Source organism: Stegostoma tigrinum, chromosome 8 (assembly GCF_030684315.1).
Source record: "Stegostoma tigrinum isolate sSteTig4 chromosome 8, sSteTig4.hap1, whole genome shotgun sequence".
NCBI lineage: Eukaryota > Metazoa > Chordata > Chondrichthyes > Orectolobiformes > Stegostomatidae > Stegostoma > Stegostoma tigrinum.
In genome coordinates, this window is record NC_081361.1 from 79,596,733 (window position 1) to 79,621,641 (window position 24,909).

Below are 24,909 nucleotides of genomic sequence, written 5' to 3' on the forward strand. Positions count from 1 at the left end.
TCCCGCTGCAGCCTACAACAGCCCTCTACACTGTAAACGACACCTCCGACCTTTGTGTCGTCTGCAAACTTGCTGACCCATCCTTCAATTCCCTCGTCCAAGTCATTAATAAAAATTACAAACAGTAGAGGCCCAAGGACAGAGCCCTGTGGAACTCCACTCACCAGTGATTTCCAGGCAGAATATTTTCCTTCTACTACCACTCGCTGTCTTCTGTTGGCCAGCCAATTCTGTATCCAAGCAGCTAAGTTCCCCTGTATCCCATTCCTCCTGACCTTCTGAATGAGCCTACCATGGGGAACCTTATCAAATGCCTTACTGAAGTCCATATACACCACATCCACAGCTCGACCCTCATCAACCTTTCTAGTCACATCCTCAAAAAACTCGATAAGGTTTGTAAGGCATGACCTACCCCTCTCAAAGCCGTGTTGACTAACACCAATGTGTGTTTTAGATTGTGCCTCTTTGCATGTGTATATCTGTATGTAGGCAGGGTTTAAAGTAGTAGAGTTAGATGTCAACAGTTCATAACTTTTTACCTGCCGTTAGAATCTATTTACTTGTAATAAATGTTAGTTTTTGTTAAACACAGGTATCCGGTCTGTGTTTCAGCCTGTTTGATAGGTAAATTGGAAATACTGTGCTGCTTGATAACATTTTTCTTACCTTTTGTGATAACTCCAGGATTAGTAAAGCTTGGCTTTGAGCTGACTACCCCAGTGAGTAAGAAACGTCCAAGAAATTACGCTTAAGCAAAAAATCGCATATTGATTCTGGCATCAGAATCTGAAAATCTGGTTCTAACTGATTAACTCAGTTACAAAGAGCTGTGATCAAAGCGTTATAAACATCCTCTTCCTTTGATTGTGATGGATACAAAGAAACTTTATATCAAAAATACAAGAAACATGGGTTGGCTGAATTCTCGATAAATAAATGGCCAGTTCACTCAAATAATGTTAAATTAATTATGTCAGTAATACACTGGCTAACAGTACAGAATAAAAATGTTATCGATTTTAGGTTTAAAATAGATTTGTTTACTCCATACATAATAAAATCTAAAGTCTCACAAAACGTTACTGGAGTTATGATCTGTTTTTATTGTTTAATGGGTGGTCTGCTAAAAAATGTTCAGACTGGCAAGATATTTGTCCTTATTATGCTATACTCTGTGCCCCTGATATACACCAACATTTCTGAACAGGTGCTCACTATGGCAAGCATTCTTTCTATTTACCGGTCAATGATCAGAGACCGTTCCTAATGTATGCTGACAGCACCAAACAGCTGGTTGCCATAACAAGTTAATGCCACATTGCTCAATGCATGAAGTTCCAATACACAGCAATGCCAGTCATCAGCACGCTCAGTTGCCCTGCCATCTCCTTCAGGGCAAATACCTTCAGAATTCTGAACAATTTTATAAAGCAACACTGTTCCTTTGTACAACACATTATTAAATTAATATCAAAGTTACATGCTTCAAAAGGTATGCAATCTGTTCCAGCACTTTGTTACAGACTTAGTTCACATGACTTTACTGTAACTTGAGAGTTATGAGTAATTTAATATAACTAAGTTATGCAAATTAACTCATGATCATGTTTGAATTCCATTCCCCAACAATATCTGACAGGACTATTTCATGATTTTATTTACTTTGCAAATCTGTGGCAGAAACTAAATGAAAAGTAGTACACAGTAACAGATCCAAGATTTAAAGTTTGAGAAGATTTGAGCCTCGGTTGTGGATGGGGTTGTAGACTTGCTCACTGAGCCGGCGGGTGTGGTTGCAAACATTTTGTCATCCTGCTGGGTAACATTGTCAGCGCACCTCCGGCAAAGCATTGGTGTTCTGAACAGCTTGTTATTTATATGCCTCAGTTTGTTGGAGTGTTTGGTACCACTTCCAGTTCTGTTTCATAGTGGTTTGTACACTGGGTCTAATTCAATGTGTTTGTTGATGGAGTTCCTGATAGAATACCAGACCTCCAGGAACTCTCTGGCATGTCTCTGTTTGGCTTGTGCAATTATGGATGTGTTGTCCCAGTTGAATTTGTGTCCCTCTTTGTCCATGTGTAGTGAAACAAGTGAAAATTGGTCATGTCTCTTGGTGGCTAGATGGTGTTCACGAATCTGTATTGTCTGTTTTCTTCTGGTTTGGCCTCTGTAGTGTTTCTCACAGTCCTTATATGGTATTTTGTATATTTAACTGGTTTTGCAGATTTTGGGTATGGGATCCTCTATGTTCTTCAGTAGCTGTCATTGGGCGATTGTTGGTTTGTGGGCTGCTCTAATGCCTAGGGGTCAGAGTTGTCTCATAGTATTCACAAAAATACCTCTCAGACAGACCACAACAGGAAGACACAACAGAACCAGATTCACTAATCATCCTACCATACATCAAGGACATTTCAGAGATGACCACAGGACCACTCAGACCCCTAGGTATCAGGGTAACCCACAAACCAACAACCACCCTACAACAACTACTGATGAATATAAAGGATGCCATGCCCAAAATCAGCAAAACTGGTGTAATATACAAATACCACGCACGGACTGTGAGAAACATTACATGGGCCAAACTGGAAGGAAACTGACAATATGGTACATTAACACCAACTCGCAACAAAGAGACGTGGCCAATTCTGCATGTCGCATTACATATGGACAAACAGAGATACGAATTCGACTGGAACAACACACCGATAATCGCAGAAGCCAAACAGAGACACACCAGGGAATTCCTGGAAGCCTGGTATTCTAACAGGAACTCCAAAAAATACGTTGAATTAGATCCAGTGTACAAACCACTGAGAAATGGAACCGGAAGTGGTGTCAGGGATCTCAACAAACTGAAGCATATAAATGACAAGCAAGCCTGAGCACCAACGCTTCACCAGAGGCACAATGACGATGTTACCTAACAGGGCGACGAAATGTTTACAACCAAACCCACAGGCTCGGCGAGCATGTCTACAACCAGATCTGAGATTTATAAAATGTGCAAATTTAGAGTGCATCATTTTGCTGCGCTAAGCCACAGGAATGGCAGTGTTATAAAACAGCAAGTTTTCTTGATTGAACATTCTGAAGGCAGAGGTCCAATCCCAAGCATAAAAGAACATATCTTAATAACAGCACTTCATTGGAACCCATCTGCGCATCATCTACTCCCAAATGATGCAGTCATAGCATCTGACATTTCCAAACTTATCCCTTCTCCTGCCACAGGTCAGTGTAAAATTACTGTCAGACCGTGCTGAAATGGTGACATTCAGCTGAAAAACAGTCAGACATTTAAAATAATGGGCATATTCATGTTGATTGTAATCTTGTTACTGAGTCTCAGTCATGTTCCAACAAGGACCTGAATGTATAATTGGAGCTTAGGCTTCTAGGCAGTGCTGAGGCATTGGTTTATTCATTTGACCTAGAGTTACATGCAGATTCTAATGCACTGGAAATTCTTCTGGCCAATATTCTTCCCTTAAGCAACACCATTAGAACCAATTAAACGGTCATTTACAGCTTGTGGGATGTTGTTTTATGCACATTTTCTGCTGGAAATGCATACAAAGTAACAGTGACTGCTGTTCAAAACTAAATAATTGACTGTCATGAACTTTGAGAGATCCTGATAACAGTTCCTATTTACTCTCAGTTTAGTGATGGCCAAATAAATCCTCATTTTAATTCCTGCTGCATTTTGGATTCTTTTAAGTTTAATGAATTTCTTTTCTTTGTGCTACTTCTACTACTCAAGTGGTACAATCTTGAGAAAACAGGCTTTCATTCAAGTTTGCTGCAAAAAATGATTTGAACAAACAATTCATGGTCCAACAGCAATCAAACCAGAAATCACGCTTAAGCATGCTTTTCTGTATTTCACAGTTTTCTATCTTACGTTAATTACAGGTATTCACTTGAACACCTTTTATTCAAGTGCTCACCAAACACATCACTTTTACATTCCTGACATTCACTCTTATCACATTCATACTATCGGATTACAATGTCAGGAGGCATTATTTCCTTTATTTTGAACAGAGGAAGCAAAAATTCAGCTCTGTAGATGACAGCAGCATATTTACATTTGATTAATGTGATTTCTTAACTTGATAACTGACATTTTATAGACTTGTATTAGGATACCATGACTGTGATGTGCCTTACCTGTTTGGAGTCATCATACACAGGTGTATCAGCAAAACAATAATGATGGAACAGACCCATCTTTTGACTGAGCAGGCAGTGTACCACATGAGAGCGTGCATTCTGCCACTGAATAAGGCGAATTAATCCTCGATTCAATGAAACTCCCAGATCCACTGACCAGTTGTAGGTGTAAAGGGTTAGCTGGAAAAAAAGACAGTATATCAGTATACAAAAAGAAAAATAAAGTGCACACGTAAATAAAGGGAGCATATTTTTCAAGAAAAGGGGCAAGCAAATGAATAAAAACATTTAGAGGAAATGACTGGGCTTTATGCATGGTAAATAGTTAAATAAAAGTTCACATTTCTGGGTATAGGTTTCAGCTTAAAACATGAAGTTGTCTTTTACTTTTACAGATATTGGTGAAATTAGTATGTCCATGCAGTAGTTATTTTCATTTTAATTTAACTGAAAACTACATTAGTCTCAACTCAAATTATAAAAGGTAATAATTTTAATGTCTAAAATAACTAGAGGATAAAATCCCTGCTGTCAATAATTCACAAGTATCAAACAAGAATTCCTATTTCATACTTGCAGTTGTATTTTTAGGAAATTTAATCAACAGAAGGAATTCCCTCATCATAATCATACCATAACCGTAATGTAACTTAATGAGGTTCATGTTTGGATACCTTTTTATCAACGATGTCAATTATGAGGAATCGCTGCCGGGGGACCATACTCCTCCCACTCATCCCTGGGCTTGACGAATCGCCCGATTTCTCAGCCGTATTGAACTCTACTGCTTCAAACTTCTGAAATCCTTTGTGAGCTTTTCATTTTATTGTGAGACACAAAGAAAAGTAATATATAAGCACATGACAAAGATGTGAGAAGCTCACCCGTCTTTATTTATACTGGATTTTCAAATAATTAACAAAAAGAACAATTCATTTTAGAAATAATACATTCACATTCCTCAGATTTAAAGAAAGCAACTCAGGCATCGCAGAATATTGGAGTTCTATCGTGTCACTTCAGACTGATAAACTGTGGATTGAATTTTTGATTTCCCAGAGGACAGTTCCCTACTTTAGTTATTCCATTGTGGGGAAGCATCACTGCGCAGTCTAATTTAATGCAAGGGATGTATTCAAAAAACCATATGGACAACAAGGTTCATTTCATCAAACAATTGGCTAAAGGAGGAGGGCCAAAGGTACAGATCACTTGTCCTAAATATTGTGCAAAGGAAGCAATCTATTGCCAAAGGGATATAATGAATAATAGCCTTAAATAGTCACATTTCTTTTGCTATTGTGATGCATTTGATGATGGATACTTTTATGCAATTAAATAGAAACTCATGGTGTTTTTGCTTTGTTAAAAATGGGCATTGTATGGCATTTGTGTGGTACAAATGTTAGCTAGCACTTACAGCTGAAAAATAATGAAAAGCAAGCCTGAAACATTTGCAACTATCTTCAAACAGTAGTTCCTCACAGATAATCCATTTTAGCCTCCTCCCCTGGAGGAAAGACAGTTCTGGAAGTTGCTGCCATGCATGAATCATGGAGACCCATGCAGTCACAGAGAAAATTAGAGTGATCACTGGCGTATAAGACCGTAAAATATGGGACCAGAATTCTGCCATTTGACTCATCTGCTTTGCCATTCGATCGTGGTTGATAGGATTCACAGCTCCATTCTCCTACTTTCTCTTCAATAACCCTTGCTCCGCTTACCAATCAACTACCTATTTATTTGTCTTCAATACACTCAATGAATTGGCCTCCACAACCTTCTGTGACAATGAGCTCCACAGATTAACCACCTTCTGTCTGAATGGATTCCTCCTTCATCTCAGTTCTAAGTGTTTGCCCTTCATTGAGGCTGTGCCCTCAGGTCCTCGTCTCTCCTGCTAGTGGAAACATCTTTTCCACATCCACTCTATCCAGGCCCCCCTCCGTATTCTCTAAGTTTCAATGGCATCCTCCCGATCCTTTTAACTCCACTGAGTACAAACTCAAAGTCCTTAACTGCTCTTCACATTACAAGTTCTTCACCCCCAGGATCATTCTTGTTATTGTCCTCTAGACTCTGTCCAATGCCAAAACATTCTTCTTAGATATGGAGGTCAAAACTGTTCACAATATTCTAAGTGCCATCCAACCAAAGTTTATACAGCAGTACATGGTTACTCGTGTATTCCTGTCCACTTGAAATGAATACTAACACTGCATTCGCCTTCCTAAAACTGTCAGCTGAACCTGCAGGTTAATCATAAGAGAATCCTGAACTGGACTTGAGAGTCCCTTTATACTTCAGATTTTCGAAACCATTCCTCATTTAGAAAATGGTCAACACCTCCATTCCTTCCAATATCACAAATGGCAGTCTTCAGCCATGTAACATAAAGAAATGGCTGTAGACACTGGATATGGGTCTTGACAACATTTTGGCAACAGCACTGAAGACTTGTGCTCCAGAACTAGCTATGTTCCTAGCCAAGCTGCTGCAATATAGTTACGACTCTGCTATCTACCAAGCAATGTAAAAAATTTCCAGGTATGTCTTGTCCACTAAAAGCAGGGCAAATCCATCAGGGTAATGTCCTATTAGTCTATTTTCAATCGTTAAACTGATAAAAGGAGTGATCAACGGCACTATCAAGCAGCACATGTTTAGTAATAGCCTGCTCACTAATGCTCAGTTTGGGGCCACTTGGTTTTTGAACTCATTACAACCTCGGTACAAACATGTACGAAAGAGCTGAAATCAAGATGATAAATCAGTTGACTACAGTTGGTGTTGTGTTCCAAGGAGGAGCCCTAGAAAAACTGGAATAAATGAAAATCAGGAAGGAAAAAAACTCTCTGCTGAAGGCGGCAAGACCCAGCACAAAGGAACATGCTGGCGGTTGTTGGAGGTCAATCATATCAGCCACAGGATATCTCTGCAGTATTTCCTACAGTCCTAGCTACAACCAGTTTTAGCAGTTTCATCAATGACCTTACATCTATCCTAAGGTCTGAGATAGAAATTTTAACTGATAATCGCATAATGTTTAGCTTCATTCATGATTTCTGATATTAAAGCTGTCCATGTCCAAATGCAGCACCCAGGCTTGGTCTGATAAATGGCGCATAATGCTTGTGACACATAAGAGCACGCAATGAATATCTCTCAGAAGAAAGAATCTAACCATCACCCTTTGATAGTGAATGCAATTACCATAACTGAATCCCTTATTATCAATATCCTGGGGGTTACCACTGATCTGAAAGTGAACTGGACAAACCATGTAAATATCATCATGGGGAGGTATTATCACTGGGCTGTTAATCCCGAGACCCAGATAACATTCTGGAGCCCAGGTTCGAATCCTACCATGGCAGATGGTGGAATTTGAATTCAATAAATGTCTGGAATTAAGAATCTAATGATGACCGTGGATCAATGTTCATTGAAGGAAAAACCCATCTGGTTCACTGATGTCCTTCAGGGAAGGAAACTGCCATCCTTACCTGGTCTGGCCTACATGTGACTCTACACCGAGAGCAATGTGGTTGACTCTTAAATGTTCTCTGGGCAATGGGGAATGGGCAATTAATGCAGCCTAGCCAGCGATACCTTCATCCCGTGAATGAATAAATAAAGGATACTGTGACTACAAGAAAGGTCACAGACTCTTAATTCTGTAGCAAGTAACTTGCTTCTTGATTCCGCAAACACTGTACATCATTTGCAAGGTTCAAGTCAGGAGTGTAATGGAATACTCTCCCCTTGTCTGCCTAAGTGCAACTCCAGCAATAATTAAGAAGCTTGACACCATCCAGGATAAAGCAGCCTGCTTGATTGGGAGCCATTCTAATACCTCCAACACGTACTACATCCACCAACAATGCACAGTGGTGGCAGTGCATATTATCCACAAAATCCACTGCTACAACTCACCATGACACCTCAGATAGCACCGTTCGAACACATGACTTCTACCACCTAGAAGAACAGGAGCAGATAGATGCACGGGAACACTACCACATAATCTTGGCATGAAACTGTATTTGTCATTTCTTCACTGCCGAACAGAACTGTGGATATACCATGGAGTGCAGAGGTTGAAGGTGGCAAACACCACCACATTCTCAAAATGCAATTAGGGATGGGCAACAAATGTTGGCCTAACCAGCAACACCCACATCCCATGAATGAACAAAAAACAAATAATCTTTCTTTGTGCTTGGTATGAATCCGTGAAGTGAAGTCTTTTCCCAATTCCTCACTGACTATAGTTTTATTAAGTTTCCTCATTAGCACACACAGTTAACTACTATCTTGACATCAAGGATAATCAATTACAACTCACCTGTGGAATTAGCCCATGTCCACGTTGGATCAGGGCAGTAGAAATATCTGAAGTTGAGTGAACATGTCAGAACCCAAATTGAACATCAGTGATCAGGTTATTTTTGAGCAAAACTGCTTCACAGCATAGTAGACTACTCTTTCCAAATCTTTGTTAATGATTGGAAGTGAGCTGATAGGAGAAGATCTGATTTGTTCTGTTTTTGCTGACAGGGTAGAGCTGGGTAATTTTTTTGTATTGTCAGGTAGACAATAGCTTACACTGTAGTTCTACTGGAGCAGATTAGCTAGCTACATGGCTAGTTCTGGAACAGAAGTCTTCAACAATTCAACTGTGATGTTGTCGGGGCTCGTAGCTTTTCACATTAAACAGAAAAGTTGTTTGCGTAGTGGAGGAGGGGCATTGGGCCATTCTAAAATTAATGGAGTTGTCACCGTGTAAGAAAACTGCTGCTTTTAGGGCTGCTCTACATGGTGCCAACATCACTGAGAGAAACAATGGAGCAATACGAAATGATTGCAGCTGCATGTTAATGTATGTAAGTTAATTCAGATCTCTAGTGTTTGACACATCAAAAACATGAGGTGATTTCTGTTGCAGCTCTATATACATATGGTCATTTTCAATTGGAAAAATGAGCAAACTATTCAGATGCTATTACATATGTTTCAATCTTGAGTACATTTAAGATTTGGCTCGATACATTCTGGTCTCTAAGAAAACCAAGCAATTTGGGATTTGAGGAGACTGGAGGAAAGCGCAGTTAGGCCAGAAGATCAGCCTTGATAGTACTAAATGCTAGAGCATGCTCAAGGTGCCAAAAGGTCAGCAGGTCCTCTCATTACTACACTCACATTCTTAACTTAAGAGATGTGCACAAATATGTTGTTTCTGTTTGTTACACTCTTATGTTTGTGGCTTAATTGAAATACAGAACTTAGAAATTGGATAGCATAATACTGTTTAAAAAGCTTAACCCACCACCACAATCACCATAAAAACCATCTGGTAAGACTTACGTTTGACACTATTTGCCAAAGGTCTGTTTTCATCACCACAGTCAACTGTAGGCACATAAAATATGAGCGGGAACAACATTGCAGAGTATGACAGAAAAAACTAACAGTCATGTCACTCAAGTACATGAACTCACTAGGACACCAAGTGGTTTCAATACTAAAGAAGAGACTTCACTCAGCAATTGGGCAGGTAAGTTATTTAAGATTTTATCTGTAATTTACCGCCCTTATTGTATAACAATCCATATCAAATTGATTGATTGTTGTATTTAAACAGTATATTTTTATGACTACCACATTTCAAAATGGTCTATGATACATCTATTATTAAACTTCATTTTAGAATGAAACATTGAGACAGTCTGGATACAGACTATTTCTTAAAGTGTGTTCAATGGCCATTTACTGGGAAATAATTTATCATGCATAAGAAAAATTTTGACTTCTCAGCAAGAAAAGCAAGCATAATTATTCAATTTAAATGTTTCAAGAATCCTAACAATATATTTTTAAATTTCAAATTGGATATACTGAGGCATTTAAAACGTCTTTTTTCCCCTTTGTTCTCTGCCATATGCCACAATTAACGGTCACTAGAATGCAAGGAGATTTTCACCTCCTCACTTCTGGATTCAAACCTTGTTGCTTTTGTTGCTGCAATATGAAAGGCAACTTGTTTCACACAGCAAAATTATCAAACCTGTACAGGAAACTAGGTTCCTGTTGTGCAAAAGTGCACAGTGCTTAATGTGCATTATAATGTTCCCGTGTGAAAAAAACACTGATGGCAATTGACAAAGTTTCCAACTTTACTAAAACCCTGACTGCACAACAACTGATCAACATTTCCTAGGTGTACTTAAGTATTAAAATACAAATTTTATAGTCTACCCAAGTGAATTTAGAAACATAGAAGCTAAGCCAATCATTCTTTTGAGCTGGCTTTGCCATTCAGCATGATCATGGCTGAGCCTCTATCTCAATGTCATATTCCCACTTTCTTTCCATACCCCTTGATACTTTTACTATTCAAAAATTTATCAATGCCTTCCTTGACAACACTCAGTAATCTGGCCTCCACAGTCTTGTGGTAGCAAATTCCACAAACTGACCACATTCTGAGTTAAGCGATGTTTCCTCATCTCAGTCCTAAATGACCTACCCATATCCTAAGACTGTGGCACCTCCACCAACCCCCCAACTCCTAGACTTCCCAACACAACAAACCTTCTTACTTGCATCAAGTCTGTCTAGACCTGTCAGAATTTTATGTTTCAAACAGATTCCCTCTTATTCTTCTCACTTGAGCAAACACATGCCTACCAATCTCTCCTCATAAGACACTCCTGCCACTCCCTGCAGCACCACAGTGTCCTTTGACTGCACTGTCTCTATAGCAATATCATCATCTATTAGGTATGGAGACCAAATCGCCATCAATTTTACAAATGTGAGGCAGCAGTGTTACCTACTGAAGCACTGTGCTGTCGTCTTACAAAGAAGGCCAATATACCACATGCCCTTTGAATTGCTTGCTGCGTCTGCCTGTTTACTTTAATTGACTTGTATACAAGGACACCCAGAACCCTTTGTACATACATGTTTCCCAAAATATCACTATTTAAAAAATATTCTGCCTGTTTTTCACACGCAAGTGTATAATTTATCCATGTTATGCTGCATCGGTGTTTGCCCACACATTCAATTTGGCTAGATTGCCCTGAAGCTTCCTTGTATCCTCCTTCCAACTCAGAATCTTATCTAGTTTTGAGTCATCATCAAATATTCCATTTAGTTTCTGTGACCAAGTCATTTATCCAGACCCGAGCATTATTCCTTATGGTATAACACTAGTCATACCTGCCACCTGGAAAAAGACCCACTTATTCCCACTTTCTGTTTCTAATATGTTAACTAACCCTCAATCCATGCCAGTTTGATACTCTAATCCATGTATTTATATGGAAGCTTATCAAAAATCTTCTTGAAATCCAAATACACCACATCCAGAGGTTCTCCCTATTCTATTCTATTAGTTACATCTTTAAAAATTCTAATAAATTAGTTGAACATGATTTTCCTTTTATAAATCCATGATGACTTTGTCTAAACTGTTAATGCTTACCAACGATGTTGTTATTGTATCTTTGATAACATACTGTAATATATCCCCATTACTGATGTTACACTAATTAAAGGTATGCATCGATTAGTTACATTTGACATCTGGATACTAACAAATTGCCAAACCAACCAGCGCAAGGTTTACAGCAGGCCAGGCAGCATCAGCGGAGCAGGAAAGTTGATATTTCGGGTCGGGATCCTTCTTTAGAAACGTGGGGAGAATGGAGCTCAGAAGTAAAGACAGCCAGGAGGGATGGGGCTGGGGAAGATCGGTGGGATGGTGATAGGTGACTGCAGATAGGGAGTGGGGGGATTGGTCAGTAAGGTGCGACGGCAGATGGACAGGTTATGTCAGGTCAAGGAGGTGGGGATGAGATACAGGCTTGGACATGGGATGAGGCCAGGGGTGGGGAGATTGAAACTGTTAAAATCCATACTTAGGCCATGGTGCAGTAGGCTCCAAAGGCAGAATATAAGGTGCTGTTCCTCCAGTTTCTGGATGGCGTCATTGTGACACTGGAGGCGGCCCAGGATGGACATGTCACCCAGGGAGTGGGAGAGGTAGTTGAAATGGTTTGTGACAGGAAGGTGTTGTTGTTTGTGATGAAGAGCACAGGTGCTCTACAAAGCAGTCTCCGAGCCTTCACTTGGTCTCACTGATGTACAGGAGGCCACATCGGGAGCAGCAGATTCAATAGACCACATTGACGGATATGCAGGTGAAACTCTGTCTGATGTTGTGGAAGGTTTGTTTGGTGCCTTGAATGGAGGTGAGGTGGTGGTGTGGCGGGGGGGGGGGGGGGGGGGGGGGCTGGTGGGCGGCGGTGGTGGTGGTGGTGGGGAGGTATAGGGGCAGGCATAGCACTTCCAACAGCTGCAGGGAAAGGTGCTCGGGTTGGTGGGTCTAGTGGGGAGTGTGGAGCAAATGAGGGAGTCACGGAAAGAGCAGTCACTATGAAATGCAGATAGTGGTCAGGAGGGAAGTATATCTTTGGTTATGGGTGGGATTGTAGGTGGCAGAAAATGATACATTGAATACAGAGGTTCGTGGGTGATAAGAGGACAAGGGGATGGGATTCTATCTTTGTTTTTGTTGGGGGAAGGCATGTGATGGCAGAGGTGCAGTTGAAAGGATTTCAACTACTGAAGCGGGGTGGGGGGGGAAGATGCGGCTGAACTAAGAGGACATCTGGGATGTTTGGGAGTGGAATGCCCCATTTTGGGAGCAGATGCGGCGGAGGAATTAGCAGTTGGGGATCGCATTCTTGCAGGAAGGTGAGTGAGAGGAGGTGTGGTCTAGGTAGTTGTGGGAGTCGGTGGGCTTGAAATAGATGTCCATTTTTATTGGTGACCGCCTCAAACCCCTCCTGTCTATTTATTTGAGCTCCTTTACCCCTTCCCTCCATTTCTGAAGGAGGGTCCCGGCTCAAAACGTCAACTTTCCCACTCCTCTAATGCTGCCTGACGTGCTGTGCCCCTCCAGCTCCACACTGTTATCTCTGACTCCAACATCTGCAGTTCTTACTAACTCTCAGTGCAAGGATGAGTTTGGATTTGTACTATGCAGTCAGTTAGGTAACTTGATTGGCAGGAGACTAATACAAATTAGAACACATCCATACCTTGTTCTGTACTGTAACGCCACTGGTGGAAATTACGTCCAATCAGAATGAACTGTCTAGCTGAACCAGGTCGAGTACAGGAGTGTTGACTGAGAGAATATGGCAGAAAAGTAGAACCATGTGGAGAACTAAAATAAGAAGAAGCAAAGAATACAGGAGTACATTTTGGTTCAGAAAATGCATTAACATCTGAAAAATTCACAGACGTGTGGATGCAGTGTCCTACAGTCTTTCTGGAGCAATAATTCAATTAGAATTTTTAAATTATAAGAACGGTAAGCAAAAGCTTTTTCCAAGTGGTGGGCTTTAGAGATGACCTTAAAAGAAGGAGATTCTAGAGTGGGAGTCCAGAAGACTGGAGGCAGTTTCACCAACTTTTGTTTTGTTTGTGGAATGGCGTTTGAGTGGTGGAGGTTCACATGCTATAGCTTCAATTTTATGAAGCTGGTGATTAATTTGAAGCCAGAATGATCAGTCTATATTACGCCAGAGAACAACAACAAACACAACATGCACTAATCCAACCCAAACAACCTCTGTAAAATTCCTAATACTTTTGTAAGTGGATGCACTCATTATTACAGAGCTTGAAAAACACTTTCAGCAGACAAAGCTGTAGCATCTTTGCTGCACGTCAGTTCTCAATTATACGAGTATGGACATAATTTATTTTTCATAGACAACAGTACAGGACATGCTGGATGTTGAGAGGGATGAGTCAGACAAGCAGAGTGGGACTCATCTGCAAGGCACAATTAAGATGTGCATTCTTATGTGCTAAAAACCTTGAGAGTTGGCAAAAGTGATAGACCACATTAAGTAAAGCTGAAACACAAGCATTACACAGCATGCCGAGAAAACCTTCCTGCATTCAACAGCATTAGAAGCAAATTGTCTTTGGTTGATCTACCCATACAGTGGCACAACAAGGTTTAGTATTATCTTCATATTATTTTAACTGGAATTCAAACAACAGAGATGAATACAGAGTTTCAAAATGTTACAATAATCTACATCCCATATCACAAAAACATTGAAACTTACCTAATTTTTTCAAAGATTTTAACAGTTGTGTCAGTGGCAAGATTGCTGATCAAATTCACGATCTCAGTGAGAATGGAGCTGAGTAAAAATCGAGAGCCGATATCAACAGAACACTGCTGTACTGAGGGACATCCTGCGTGAGTAGATAAGACACAAAAGCAAATCAACACCAGTATCCAATTATTTCAAAGCATTAAAGGCATCAAAATAAAGTATAATGGTGGTGCAGCATATGGGAGTGAGAAAACTGCAGATAGTGGTTGAATGGCAATATCACTGATATTCCAAAGATCTAGGCTAATGTTCTGGGGCTATGGTCCAAAACCCGCTACAACAGCCAATAGAAATTGAATCGAGTTTTGAGAAGATTTGTAGCTCAGGTTGAGGTTCTGGATGTGAGTTTGCTCGCTGAGCTGGAAGGTTAGTTTTCAGACATTTCGTCACCATTCTAGGTAACATCAGCAGTGAGCCTCCGACGAAGCGCTGGTGTTATGTCCCGCTTTCTATTTATCTGGTTAAGTTTCCTTGGGTTGGTGATGTCATTTCCTGTTCTTTTTCTAAGGGGATGGTAGATTGGCTCCGAGTCAATGTGTTTGTTGATGGAATTCCGATTGGAGTGCCATGCTTCTAGGAATCCGGAATCCAACTGGAACTCCATCAGCAAACACATTGACTTGGAGCCAATCTACCATCCCCTGAGAAAAAGAACAGGAAATGACATCACCAACCCAAGGAAACCTAACCAGATAAATAGAAAGAGGGACATAACACCAGCGCTTCGTCGGAGGCTCACTGATGATGTTACCTAGAATGGTGACGAAACGTCTGAAAATGAACCTTCCAGCTCAGCGAGCAAACTCACATCCAGGAAATTGAATCAATTGATAAATTCAATCCGGAATATAAAATTGGTTTCAGTATTGCTAATCATGCTAACAAAGACTATCCATTGCCATTAAAGCCCATCTGGTTTGCTGAAGCCCTTTAGAGAACAAAATTTGCCATCTTCATCTTGTCTGACCACATGACTGCAGTGATAGGGTTTGACATATATGACCTGCTGAGCTACGTTAAGTCATGTAAATGTAACCTCAGCAGTCATGTGTCAGTTTGTTTGCTATATGGTTGTTTCATGATGGACTCATTGGCTATATACTGTTAAATAAAGACTACTTTAAAAAGTACTTGAGAGGCTAGCCTGAGCACGTATGAGGAATTAAGGAACCATACTAAAACATTAATTTCTGAAATGGCTCAGCTGGTTAATCAGTTTTAAAGCACATTAAGACTGGCAAACGATGTTGGCACTGCTAGCAATGCACATATCCCATGAATGAATTAAAAAGAAAGGCAGGCTTCTCTTTATGAAAGTTCCAAGACCACTGTTATGTTATGTAAGGGAGTGTTAAGTGAAAGTAAAATACTATCTTGCAAGAAAATTGCAAGCTTCAGCCACTCCAGCAGCCATTCAAACAGATGGATCAAGGGCAGCTTACGTATTGCTCTCTCCAAACCGAAGGTTAAAGACACAACAAAAAATGTTTCCTTAAAACCTTTGGGGAGCTATGCCAAAATCTGTAAATCATGTTACATTCTACATTGATAAAGTTGTTTGACAATTTCTTATCTATGTTGTACTCTTAAGAAACTCAAGCCACAATATTATGTGATTTTAAAGAATATCTACAAATGACTGTCAACTTAAAATGAAATTTTAAAAAAACTTAAATGCTTATCTATTTATTTAATTATTTGTGAGCTGTACTAACATAAAGTTTGTATTTTTCAGCAGAGCTAATAACTACCCATGCACATGTCATTATCCATGTGGACCATTCAGTGATGCATCATCACGCCAACACCTATCAGCAACTCCCAAAGTAAACTTTTTCTCATTAGACATGTTGTTGACACGTTATGAGATGATGCAGTAGCTGACCTAATGACTGTGCAGATAGAGTGCTGGCATGGTGGCTCAGTGGGTAGTAATGCTGCCTTACAGTGCCAGGGACCCAGGTTTGATTCAGGCAACTGTGTGGAGTTTATACGTTCTTTTCATGTCTCCATGGGTTTCATCTGAGTGCTTTGGTTTCCTTCCACAGTCCAAAGATGTCCAAATTAGGTGGATTGGCCATGCTAACTTGCCCACAATGTCATGGAATGTGCAGGATAAGTCACGATAAATTCAGTGTTACAGGGACTGGGAATGGGAATAGGTCTAAGTGAGATGCTCTTTGGAGGGAAAGTGTAAACACGATGGGCCGAATGGCCTGCTTCCACATTCAAAGGATTCTAATGATTCTATAAGGGCCAGGTTCAATTAAAGCCAATATTAAGGAACTTTACAAGCACTCTCATCGCTGAATGCCCCAACACTGATAATAATTACATAGAACATAAAAACCAGACACTGGAGTAGGCCATTTGGCCCTTCGCGTCTGCTCCACCATTCAATAAGATCATGGCTGATCTTTGGCCTCAGTTCCACTTATTCACCTTCTCACCATAAAGCTAATTCTTTTACTATTCAAAAAATTATCTATTTTAGCTTTAAAAACATTCAATGAGAAAGCCTCAACAACTTCACTGAGCAGGGAATTCCACAGATTCACAATCCTTCGGGTGAAGAAGTTCCAATCTCAACTCTGCCCAAAATCTGCTCCCTCTAATTTTGAGGCTACGCCCCCATGTTTTAGTTTCACCGGACAGTGGAAACAACCTCCCTGTTTCTACCTAATCTGTTCCCTTCATAATTTTTTATATTTCTCTAAGATTGCCCCTCACTCTTCTCAATTCCAATTAATAAAATTCCAGTTTATTCAGCCTTTCCTCAAAAGCAAACCCTCTCAACTCTGAAGTCAAGCTAGTGCATCTCCTCTGTGCCCCCTCCAGTACCAGTACGTCCTTTCTCAAGTCAGGAGACCAAAACTGCACACCGTATTCCAGGGTGTAGCCTCACCAGTACCCTACACAGTTGCAACAGAACCTCCCTGCTTTCAATCTCAATCCCTCTAGCAATGAAGGACAAAACTCCATTTGTCTTCTTAATTATCTGTCGTACCTGCAAACCAACCTTCAGCGATTCATGCACAAGGACACCCAGGTCCCTCTGCACTCCAGCATGCTGCAATTTTTATCCTTCAAGTAATAGTCTCTTACACTGTTATTCCTACCAAAATGGATGACTTCACATTTATCAACATTGTACTCCACCTGCCAGACCTTCACCCACTCACTTAAACTTTCTGTATCCATCTTCAAACTTCCAGAGTCCTCTGCATGCTTTGCTCTGCCATTCATCATAGTGTCATCTGCTTACTTTGACACAGTGCGCGTGGTCCCCAAATCCAAATCATCTATGTAAATTGTAAACAATTGTAGTCCCAGCAGTGACCCTTGAGGCAAACCACTACTCACTGTTCGCTAACCAGAAAAGCACTCATTTATCCCCACTCTTTGCTTCCTGTCAGTTAACCAATCCTTGATCCATGCTAATACATTGCCTGTAACAGAGTGCACCTTTATTGTATGCAGCAGCCTTTTGTGTGGCATCTTATCAAATGCCTTTTGGAAATCCAGATACACTACATCTACAGGGTCCCGGTTGTCCACTGCACTCGTAATGTCTTCATAGAATACATGCAAATTTATCAATCATCACCTGCCTTTCATGAACCCATGCTGTGTCCACCCAATGGAGCAATTTCTGTCTTGCTACTTCTTCCTTGATGATGGATTCAAGTTTTTTCCCCACTACGGAAGTTAAGCTAACTAGCCTATAATTCCCCATCTTTTGTCTACCTCCTTTTTTGAACAGTGGTGCCACATTGGCTATTCTCCAATCTGCTGGAACTGCCCCAAAGTGCAGCAAATTTTAAAAAATCACCTCGAGTGCATTTGCTATTACTCATGCCATCTCTTTTAGTACCCTGGGATGCATTCCATCAGGGCCAGGAGATTTATCTATCTTCAATTCCATTAGCTTTCTCAACACTACCTCTCTCGTGACAATGGTTATGTCTAGGTCCTCACGTTAGTCATCAATGACAGGCAAGTTATGTATGTCCTCCACTGTAAAGACCGATGCAGATACCTGTTCAATGCCTCAGCTACTTGCTCATTTCCCGTTATAAAATCTTCCATCTCATCCTCTAAATGACCAATGTTTACCTTAGCCACACTTCTCCGTTTTATATATTTATAGAAACTTTCGCAGGCTGTCTTTATATTCTGAACTAGTTTTGTCTCATAAACTATCTTAATTTTCTTTAAAGCCTTTTTTTGTGGCTTTCTGTTGACCTTTAAAGTTTTCCTAATCTTCTAGTTTCCCACTGGTCTTTGCCACTTTGAATGCATTATCGTTCAATTTGACAGCATCCCTTATTTCCTTAGACATCCATGGCTGATTACCCATTTTCTTACAGTCCTTCCTTTTCACTGGTATATATTTTTGCTGAACACATTGAAAAATTGCTTTGAAAGTCCTCCACTGTTACTCAACTGTCCCACCATAGAGTGTCTGTTTCCAGTCTACTTTAGCCAACTCATCCCTCATCCTGGTATTGGATCATATCTTCTCACTTTCCATCTATATTCTAAATTTTATGATTGCTCCTTCCAAGAGGATCCCTAACCAGGAGATCATTAATTATCCCTATCTCATTACACAGGACCAGATGTAGGTAGCTTCCTCCCTCATTGGTTCCATTACATACTGTTCAAGAAAGCTATCGTGGAGACATTCAATGAACGCCTCTTCAAGGCCTCCTTGACCAACCTAGTTTGACCAATTGATATGTAGATTAAAATCCCCCATGATAATTGCCATACCATTTTTACAAGCATGAGTTATTTCTTTGCTTATTGCTCATCCCAATGTGATGTTATTATTTGGTAGCCTATAGACTATGACTATCAGTGACTTTTTCTTCTTAGAATTTCTAATTTCCACCCAAATAGATTCAACCTTGTTCTCCATAGAATCTATATCATCTCTCATTACCACCCTAATTTCATCCTTAAATTATTCCGAATAGTCCGATACCCCTGGATATTTTATTGCCAGTCATGACCACCCTGCAACCATGTCTCCATGGCTACTAAATCATACTCATTTGCATCTACCTTGTTTCAAATACAATGAGCATTTAGGTAAGAGAGAGATAATGGGAACTGCAGATGCTGGGGAATCCAAGGTAACAAAGTGTGGAGCTGGATGAACACAGCAGGCCAAGCAGCATCTTAGGAGCACAAAAACTGACGTTTCGGGCCTCGACCCTTCATCAGAAATGGGGGACGGAGAGAGGGTTATGAAATAAATAGGGAGTGAGGGGGAGGCAGATGGAAGATAGATAGAGGAGAAGGTAGGTGGAGAGGAGATAGACAAGTTAAAGGGGTGGGGATGGAGCCTGTAGAGGTGAGTGTATGTGGGGAGGTAGGGAAGGGATAGGTCAGTCCAGGGAGAACTGCCTTTATACTAGTTTTTATACCTTCTTTTTGAATTCTAACATCTCCATTCATAATATCTCCTGAGTTTTTCTTTCTCTTAACTTCATTCATAGTTCTCAATATAGTTAAACTCGCCTGCATAAACGTTAACCTGCTGTTTCTTTTCCTATTTACCATTACATTTCCTGTCGTTTTCCCCTTCCCTTCCCCCCACTATACTAGTTTAAAGTTTAAGTTAATTATACATTGCTATATTGCATATTCCTGTCCTTAAATTTGTGAATTAAACCATGTGATTTGTATATAGTAATATCATTTATTTTAAGTTTGGGTTTTCAATTATTAGCTGGTAACATACGGGGCTGTGTTGGTTTTAGGTTAGTTATTAAACTGTATACATTTCTGTAGCCATGCTTTTTTAAAAACCAATTTGTAAGGGCTACTTTGAGCCAAATAAATTTGTTTACACTTTAGGATTTTATCACTTAGCAAGGTGAACTGTTGCGTTTCAAGGTTTCTGTGAGAAATTTCTAGACTTAGAGTTTGTTATCAGCTTATGGGAAAGGCCTATAGCTTAGAGGAAGAGATTTTTCTTTTACACTTTTCCTCCTTTTGTACAGTTCTGTGAAGTTGTTGTGTGGGGCTGCATGTGCAGAACAGTGCTCCTGAGATAGAGAGAACATAGTAATCTAGATTACTTTAGATTAACGAGCTAGTGACAGTCCCAGACTGGAAGCATTAAAACAAAAGACTGAAGAGGACATGGCGCAGAGTTTGCTTAAACCCAGTTGTGTGCTAGCTCCAGTCCTAGTGTTAACATCTGTAGCAGTAACAGAGAAAGGTATTTTAGTGTCAGTAACATACAAGGGTGGCTGCTGCCTTCTGTGCAAGAGAGCATTGGTTTACTTAAAACTTGTAAAGATGTTTTTGCTTCATATTCATTCTGGCTGGCCAGCATTTATCATCCGTCCTTAAGTGTCCTTGAGAGGGTGGTGATAAGCTGCCTTCTTGAACTGCTACAGTCCACAAATTGTAGGTTGACCCAGAATGCCCTTAGGGAGGGAATTCTAGGATTTTGACCCAGCAGTGAAGGAATAGCACCATATTTCCAAGTCAGGGTGGTGAGTGGTTTTGAGGGAAACTTGCAAGTGGCGATGTTCCCATGTACTTGTTGACCTTTTCTTTCTGGTTGGAAGTAGACATGGGTTTTGAAGATGCTATCTAAGGACCTTTACTGGATTTCTGCATCTTGTAGATGGCACACACTGTTGTTGAGTGTCAGTGTCGGATGGAGTGAATGTTTGTGAATGTGGTGACAATCAAGCAGACTACTTTGTCCTGGATGGTGTCAAACTTTTTAAGTGTTGTTAAAGCTGCATACAGAGTTTTCCATCAGCACTCCTGACTTGCGCCTTGCAGAAGGTGGACAGGCTTGGAGTGGTCAGGTGAGTTACTCACCACAGTATTCCTAGCCTCTGATCTGCTCTTGTAGCTACTGCGTTTATGTGGCAAGTCTAGTTGAGTTTCTGGTCAATGGTCAGCCCAAGGATGTTGATAGTGGAGGATTCGGTGATGGTTACACAATTGAAAGTCAAGGGGAGGTGGTTAGATGGTCTTTTATTGGAGATGGTCATAGCCTGGCATTTGTGTGGTGCCAACATTACTTATCATTTGTCAGCCTAAGCCCAGATATTGTCCACATCTTATTGCATTTGAACATAGATTGTTTCGGTATCTGAGGAGTCACAAATGGTGCTGAACATTGTGCAAAACTCAGCAAACATCCCAACTTCTGATCTTTCGATAGAGGGAAGGTCATTAATGAAGCAGCTGAAGATGGTCAGGCCTAGGCACTCCTGCAGCAATATCCTGGAGCTGAGATGGCTAACCTTCAACATTACCATCTGCATATGTGCCAGGTGTAAGTCCAATCAATGGAGAGTTTGCCTCAACAGCCATTGATTCCAGTTTTGCTGGAGTTCTTTGATGCCACACTTCGGCCAGATATGGCCTCAATGTCAAGGACTGTCACTCTAAACTCATCTCTGGAACTAGCTCTTTTGTCCATGTTTGAACCAAGCCTGTAATAAGGTCAGGAGCCGAGTGGCCCATGCAGAATTTAAACTGACTGTCAGTAAGGTGTTGCTCGGTAACACTGACAATTTCATTTAAGCGGGCTTAGATAATAACTTCCATTACTTCACTGTGAGTAGACTAATGGGGCGGTAATTGGACAGGTTAGATTTGTCTTGCTTTTTGTGTACATGACTTACTTGGACAATGTTCCACATCGTCGAATAGATGACCATATTGTAACTGTACTGGAAGAACTTGGCTAGGTGTGAGAGAAGATCTGGAGCACAAGTCTTCAGTACTATCGGGGAGCTGCTGTCAGGGCCTCTAGCCCTTGCAATATCCTGTGCCCCCAATTGTTTCTTGTTATTACATGGAACGAATCAAATAGGCTGAAGACTGGTATCTGTGATTTTACAGACCAATGTAGGGATCTGAAGATCATCCATTTAGCACTTCTGGCTGAAGACTGCTGCAAAAGTGCTTCAACCTTATTCTTTGCACTGATGCGTTAAGCTCTTCCATCATTGATGGGGATATCTTTGGAGCCTCCTCCTCCAATGAGTTGTTTAATTGTTCATCCCCCTTCATGACTGGATGTGGTAGGACTACAGATCGGATTCGTTGGTTGTGGGATCGCTTAGCTCTATCACTTGCTACGCTATTTGACATGCAAGTGGTCTTGTTTGGTAGCTTCACCAGGTTATGTTTTGGATCAATGGGTTTTAACATTTACCATGGGTTTAAAACTCTTTCAATTTGAGTGATAAATAAATGGATTAGTTTATTCTGTTTTTACCTTCATTTCTTTTACTTAATAAACTTCTGTTTTATTGTTAAAACCTGCAACATTATATGCTTCTGTCTCAGTGAGAGAAAACCTCTCTAAAACCAAAACATAAACAATGATCTATCATGTCAGACTTCAGACTGGGATCATAACACATGTGAAGGGATCACCCTCCCCATTAAGGTCTTCACAGAGGGTACTTGTAGCTTTAAACGGCTCATAACTTGTGGGGCATTTGCAGTCATGTCTACATCTTAACCACTTCCAGTGAATCAAGAAAGTTTCACCATCGAATGAGTTGACATACCAAATTACACCTACTATTGTTTCCTTCTAATAAGCAATCTGCCACAGTTAGAAATTCGCTCCCCAAGAAGCAGTGCATGCTTGCACCGTAATACAAATTAAACCCATCACAAGGTAATCAAGATGAAGGTCCATATGATGGTAAAGATGTAGGCTATTGTTCATCAACTTTTGAAAGTTTACCCATACCTTTTAATTGCAAAATATTTTAGAATTTCATTGAACTTGCTGTACACAGGCTTTACAACTAAAGACAAACAGACAGATTTCATCTTTTTTTGATTAAACAACAGAATAACAGCTTAATGTTTTTGTTAAAATGCAACTCATGTCATTTCTTTCTATTTGTTTCAAATTAACCTATTTTTTCTAATCAACTTGTTCAGAGGTATTATTTCACACCTCTGGAGCAGGTGGGACTTCAACCTGGGTGTCTCAGTCCAGGGGTAGACACACCACTGGGCCACAAGAGGGCCCTTATAAATTAATTAGGACTGACTCATACAGGTACTGAACAAGGCTGCTGGGATCAAGTGCTTACTGAAGCAGTAACAAGAGTGGGATTTGAAGCTACATATGTACAGCATAATGGGTTAGCAGTCCATCATCTTAACTTCTCAGTCATCTTGTCTCACATCTTAATGGTTCTTAAAACACAGGTGATATTAGTAAAAAGAAAAACTCTAGCTTTTAGGTTGTTGCACAAGTATTATCCAGATTCTCAGACACTGGTGCACCTGACTGCCAGTAGATTATTCCACAGCTTATATTCATGTTGGCTAAAGATTAGTAATCAGTGCCGAAGAAAAACTAATGCAATCGTTCTAGTTGTAAACATTGCTGTTGAAGATTATTGCACCTGCAGCTTTGCACAGCTGGACGTGAAAAAATTTGTTTTTTTTCATTAAAGGGGAGATGAATGGATCCTAGCTAACTCAGGCCTACGATTTCACCAACATGTTGTGTTAGTGGACACAAAGATGAGGAGTACAATTAAGCCAAGTACCTAGGACCCAACAGACATTGATAAAGTGCCCATTTTTATCCATCTAAATGCATCATAATCACAGATGGAGAAATGTTGGCTTCAATTTTCTGCACGTACTCATACGTTACACAACATCTATTGCAATAATAAATAAATCAGTTTGGCATTTCAGCTCATTTACAAACAATGACACAATTCATCTTTAATCTTCGACAGAAAGAGAAAATGCTCATTTATGCCTCATCACATGCTCATGGCATCCCAAAGTAGCTTACTGTCAAAGAAATTTAGAAAATGACACCGCCAATTTGCAAACAGCAAGCTCTCACAAAGAGTAATGAAATAAATGGTTGGGCACTGAAGGAGAGATAAATGTTGGTTAACACCCCTGCTCTTTTTTGAAATACTGCCATTGAATCTTCTATTTCTATCTTAAGAGTAGCAGCAAATACAGGGCTTCACCTTAGCACTACATTTAAAAGACAGTGCCTCTAACAGGACCACACTCCTTCAGTACAAGACAAAAAGTATAAGCCTAGATTATTCCAGCTCACGTTCAGGCCTTTAGCTCAGAGGCAAGAATGCTGTCATTGAAGAAGGCAAACATCTTTGGTCAATGTTTTATATTACTAGTTAAAATTCAAACAGTTCTGAAAAGACAAAGCTTGTTAAGTTTTCCGTGTAATTAATTTTTGGATATAAAAAAGAAAATAGAATATCCAAATGCAACTTTCTGGAATTGCATAAAGAATTGAGAGTATGTACTCACCCAGTCTACCCATGAATGCCATCCACTGCTGACATGTGACGTGAAAGAGTGGATGAAGAGATCCTAGGTCTCCTTCCTCTAGCTGGCCAGTCCGCTTCCTGCAGGAAGTTAGCAGGCAAGATGAATAAAAATTTTTTTTAAATTATTACAATGTATTCACCTGCATTTATCAAAGCTGCATGCACAC

The 24,909-nt window shown here is 40.2% G+C and overlaps 1 protein-coding gene across 12 annotated transcripts in view; it reads right to left on the bottom strand.

Annotated features, from left to right (window-relative positions):
• Positions 1–24,909, bottom strand: part of szt2 (SZT2 subunit of KICSTOR complex) — a 238,193-nt gene that overhangs the window by 61,066 nt on the left and 152,218 nt on the right. For 10 of the 12 annotated variants that reach the window (XM_048538804.2, XM_048538813.2, XM_048538805.2 and 7 more), the window contains 6 exons: positions 24,723–24,820; positions 14,349–14,481; positions 13,305–13,432; positions 9,559–9,603; positions 4,863–5,002; positions 4,186–4,368 (listed from right to left, as the gene is read on the bottom strand). In XM_048538804.2, coding sequence (XP_048394761.2) covers positions 4,186–4,368; positions 4,863–5,002; positions 9,559–9,603; positions 13,305–13,432; positions 14,349–14,481; positions 24,723–24,820 — 727 coding nt within the window. The remainder of the gene's footprint in view (positions 1–4,185; positions 4,369–4,862; positions 5,003–9,558; positions 9,604–13,304; positions 13,433–14,348; positions 14,482–24,722; positions 24,821–24,909) is intronic. The other 2 variants (XM_059648024.1, XM_048538806.2) reach the window with 1 other exon arrangement.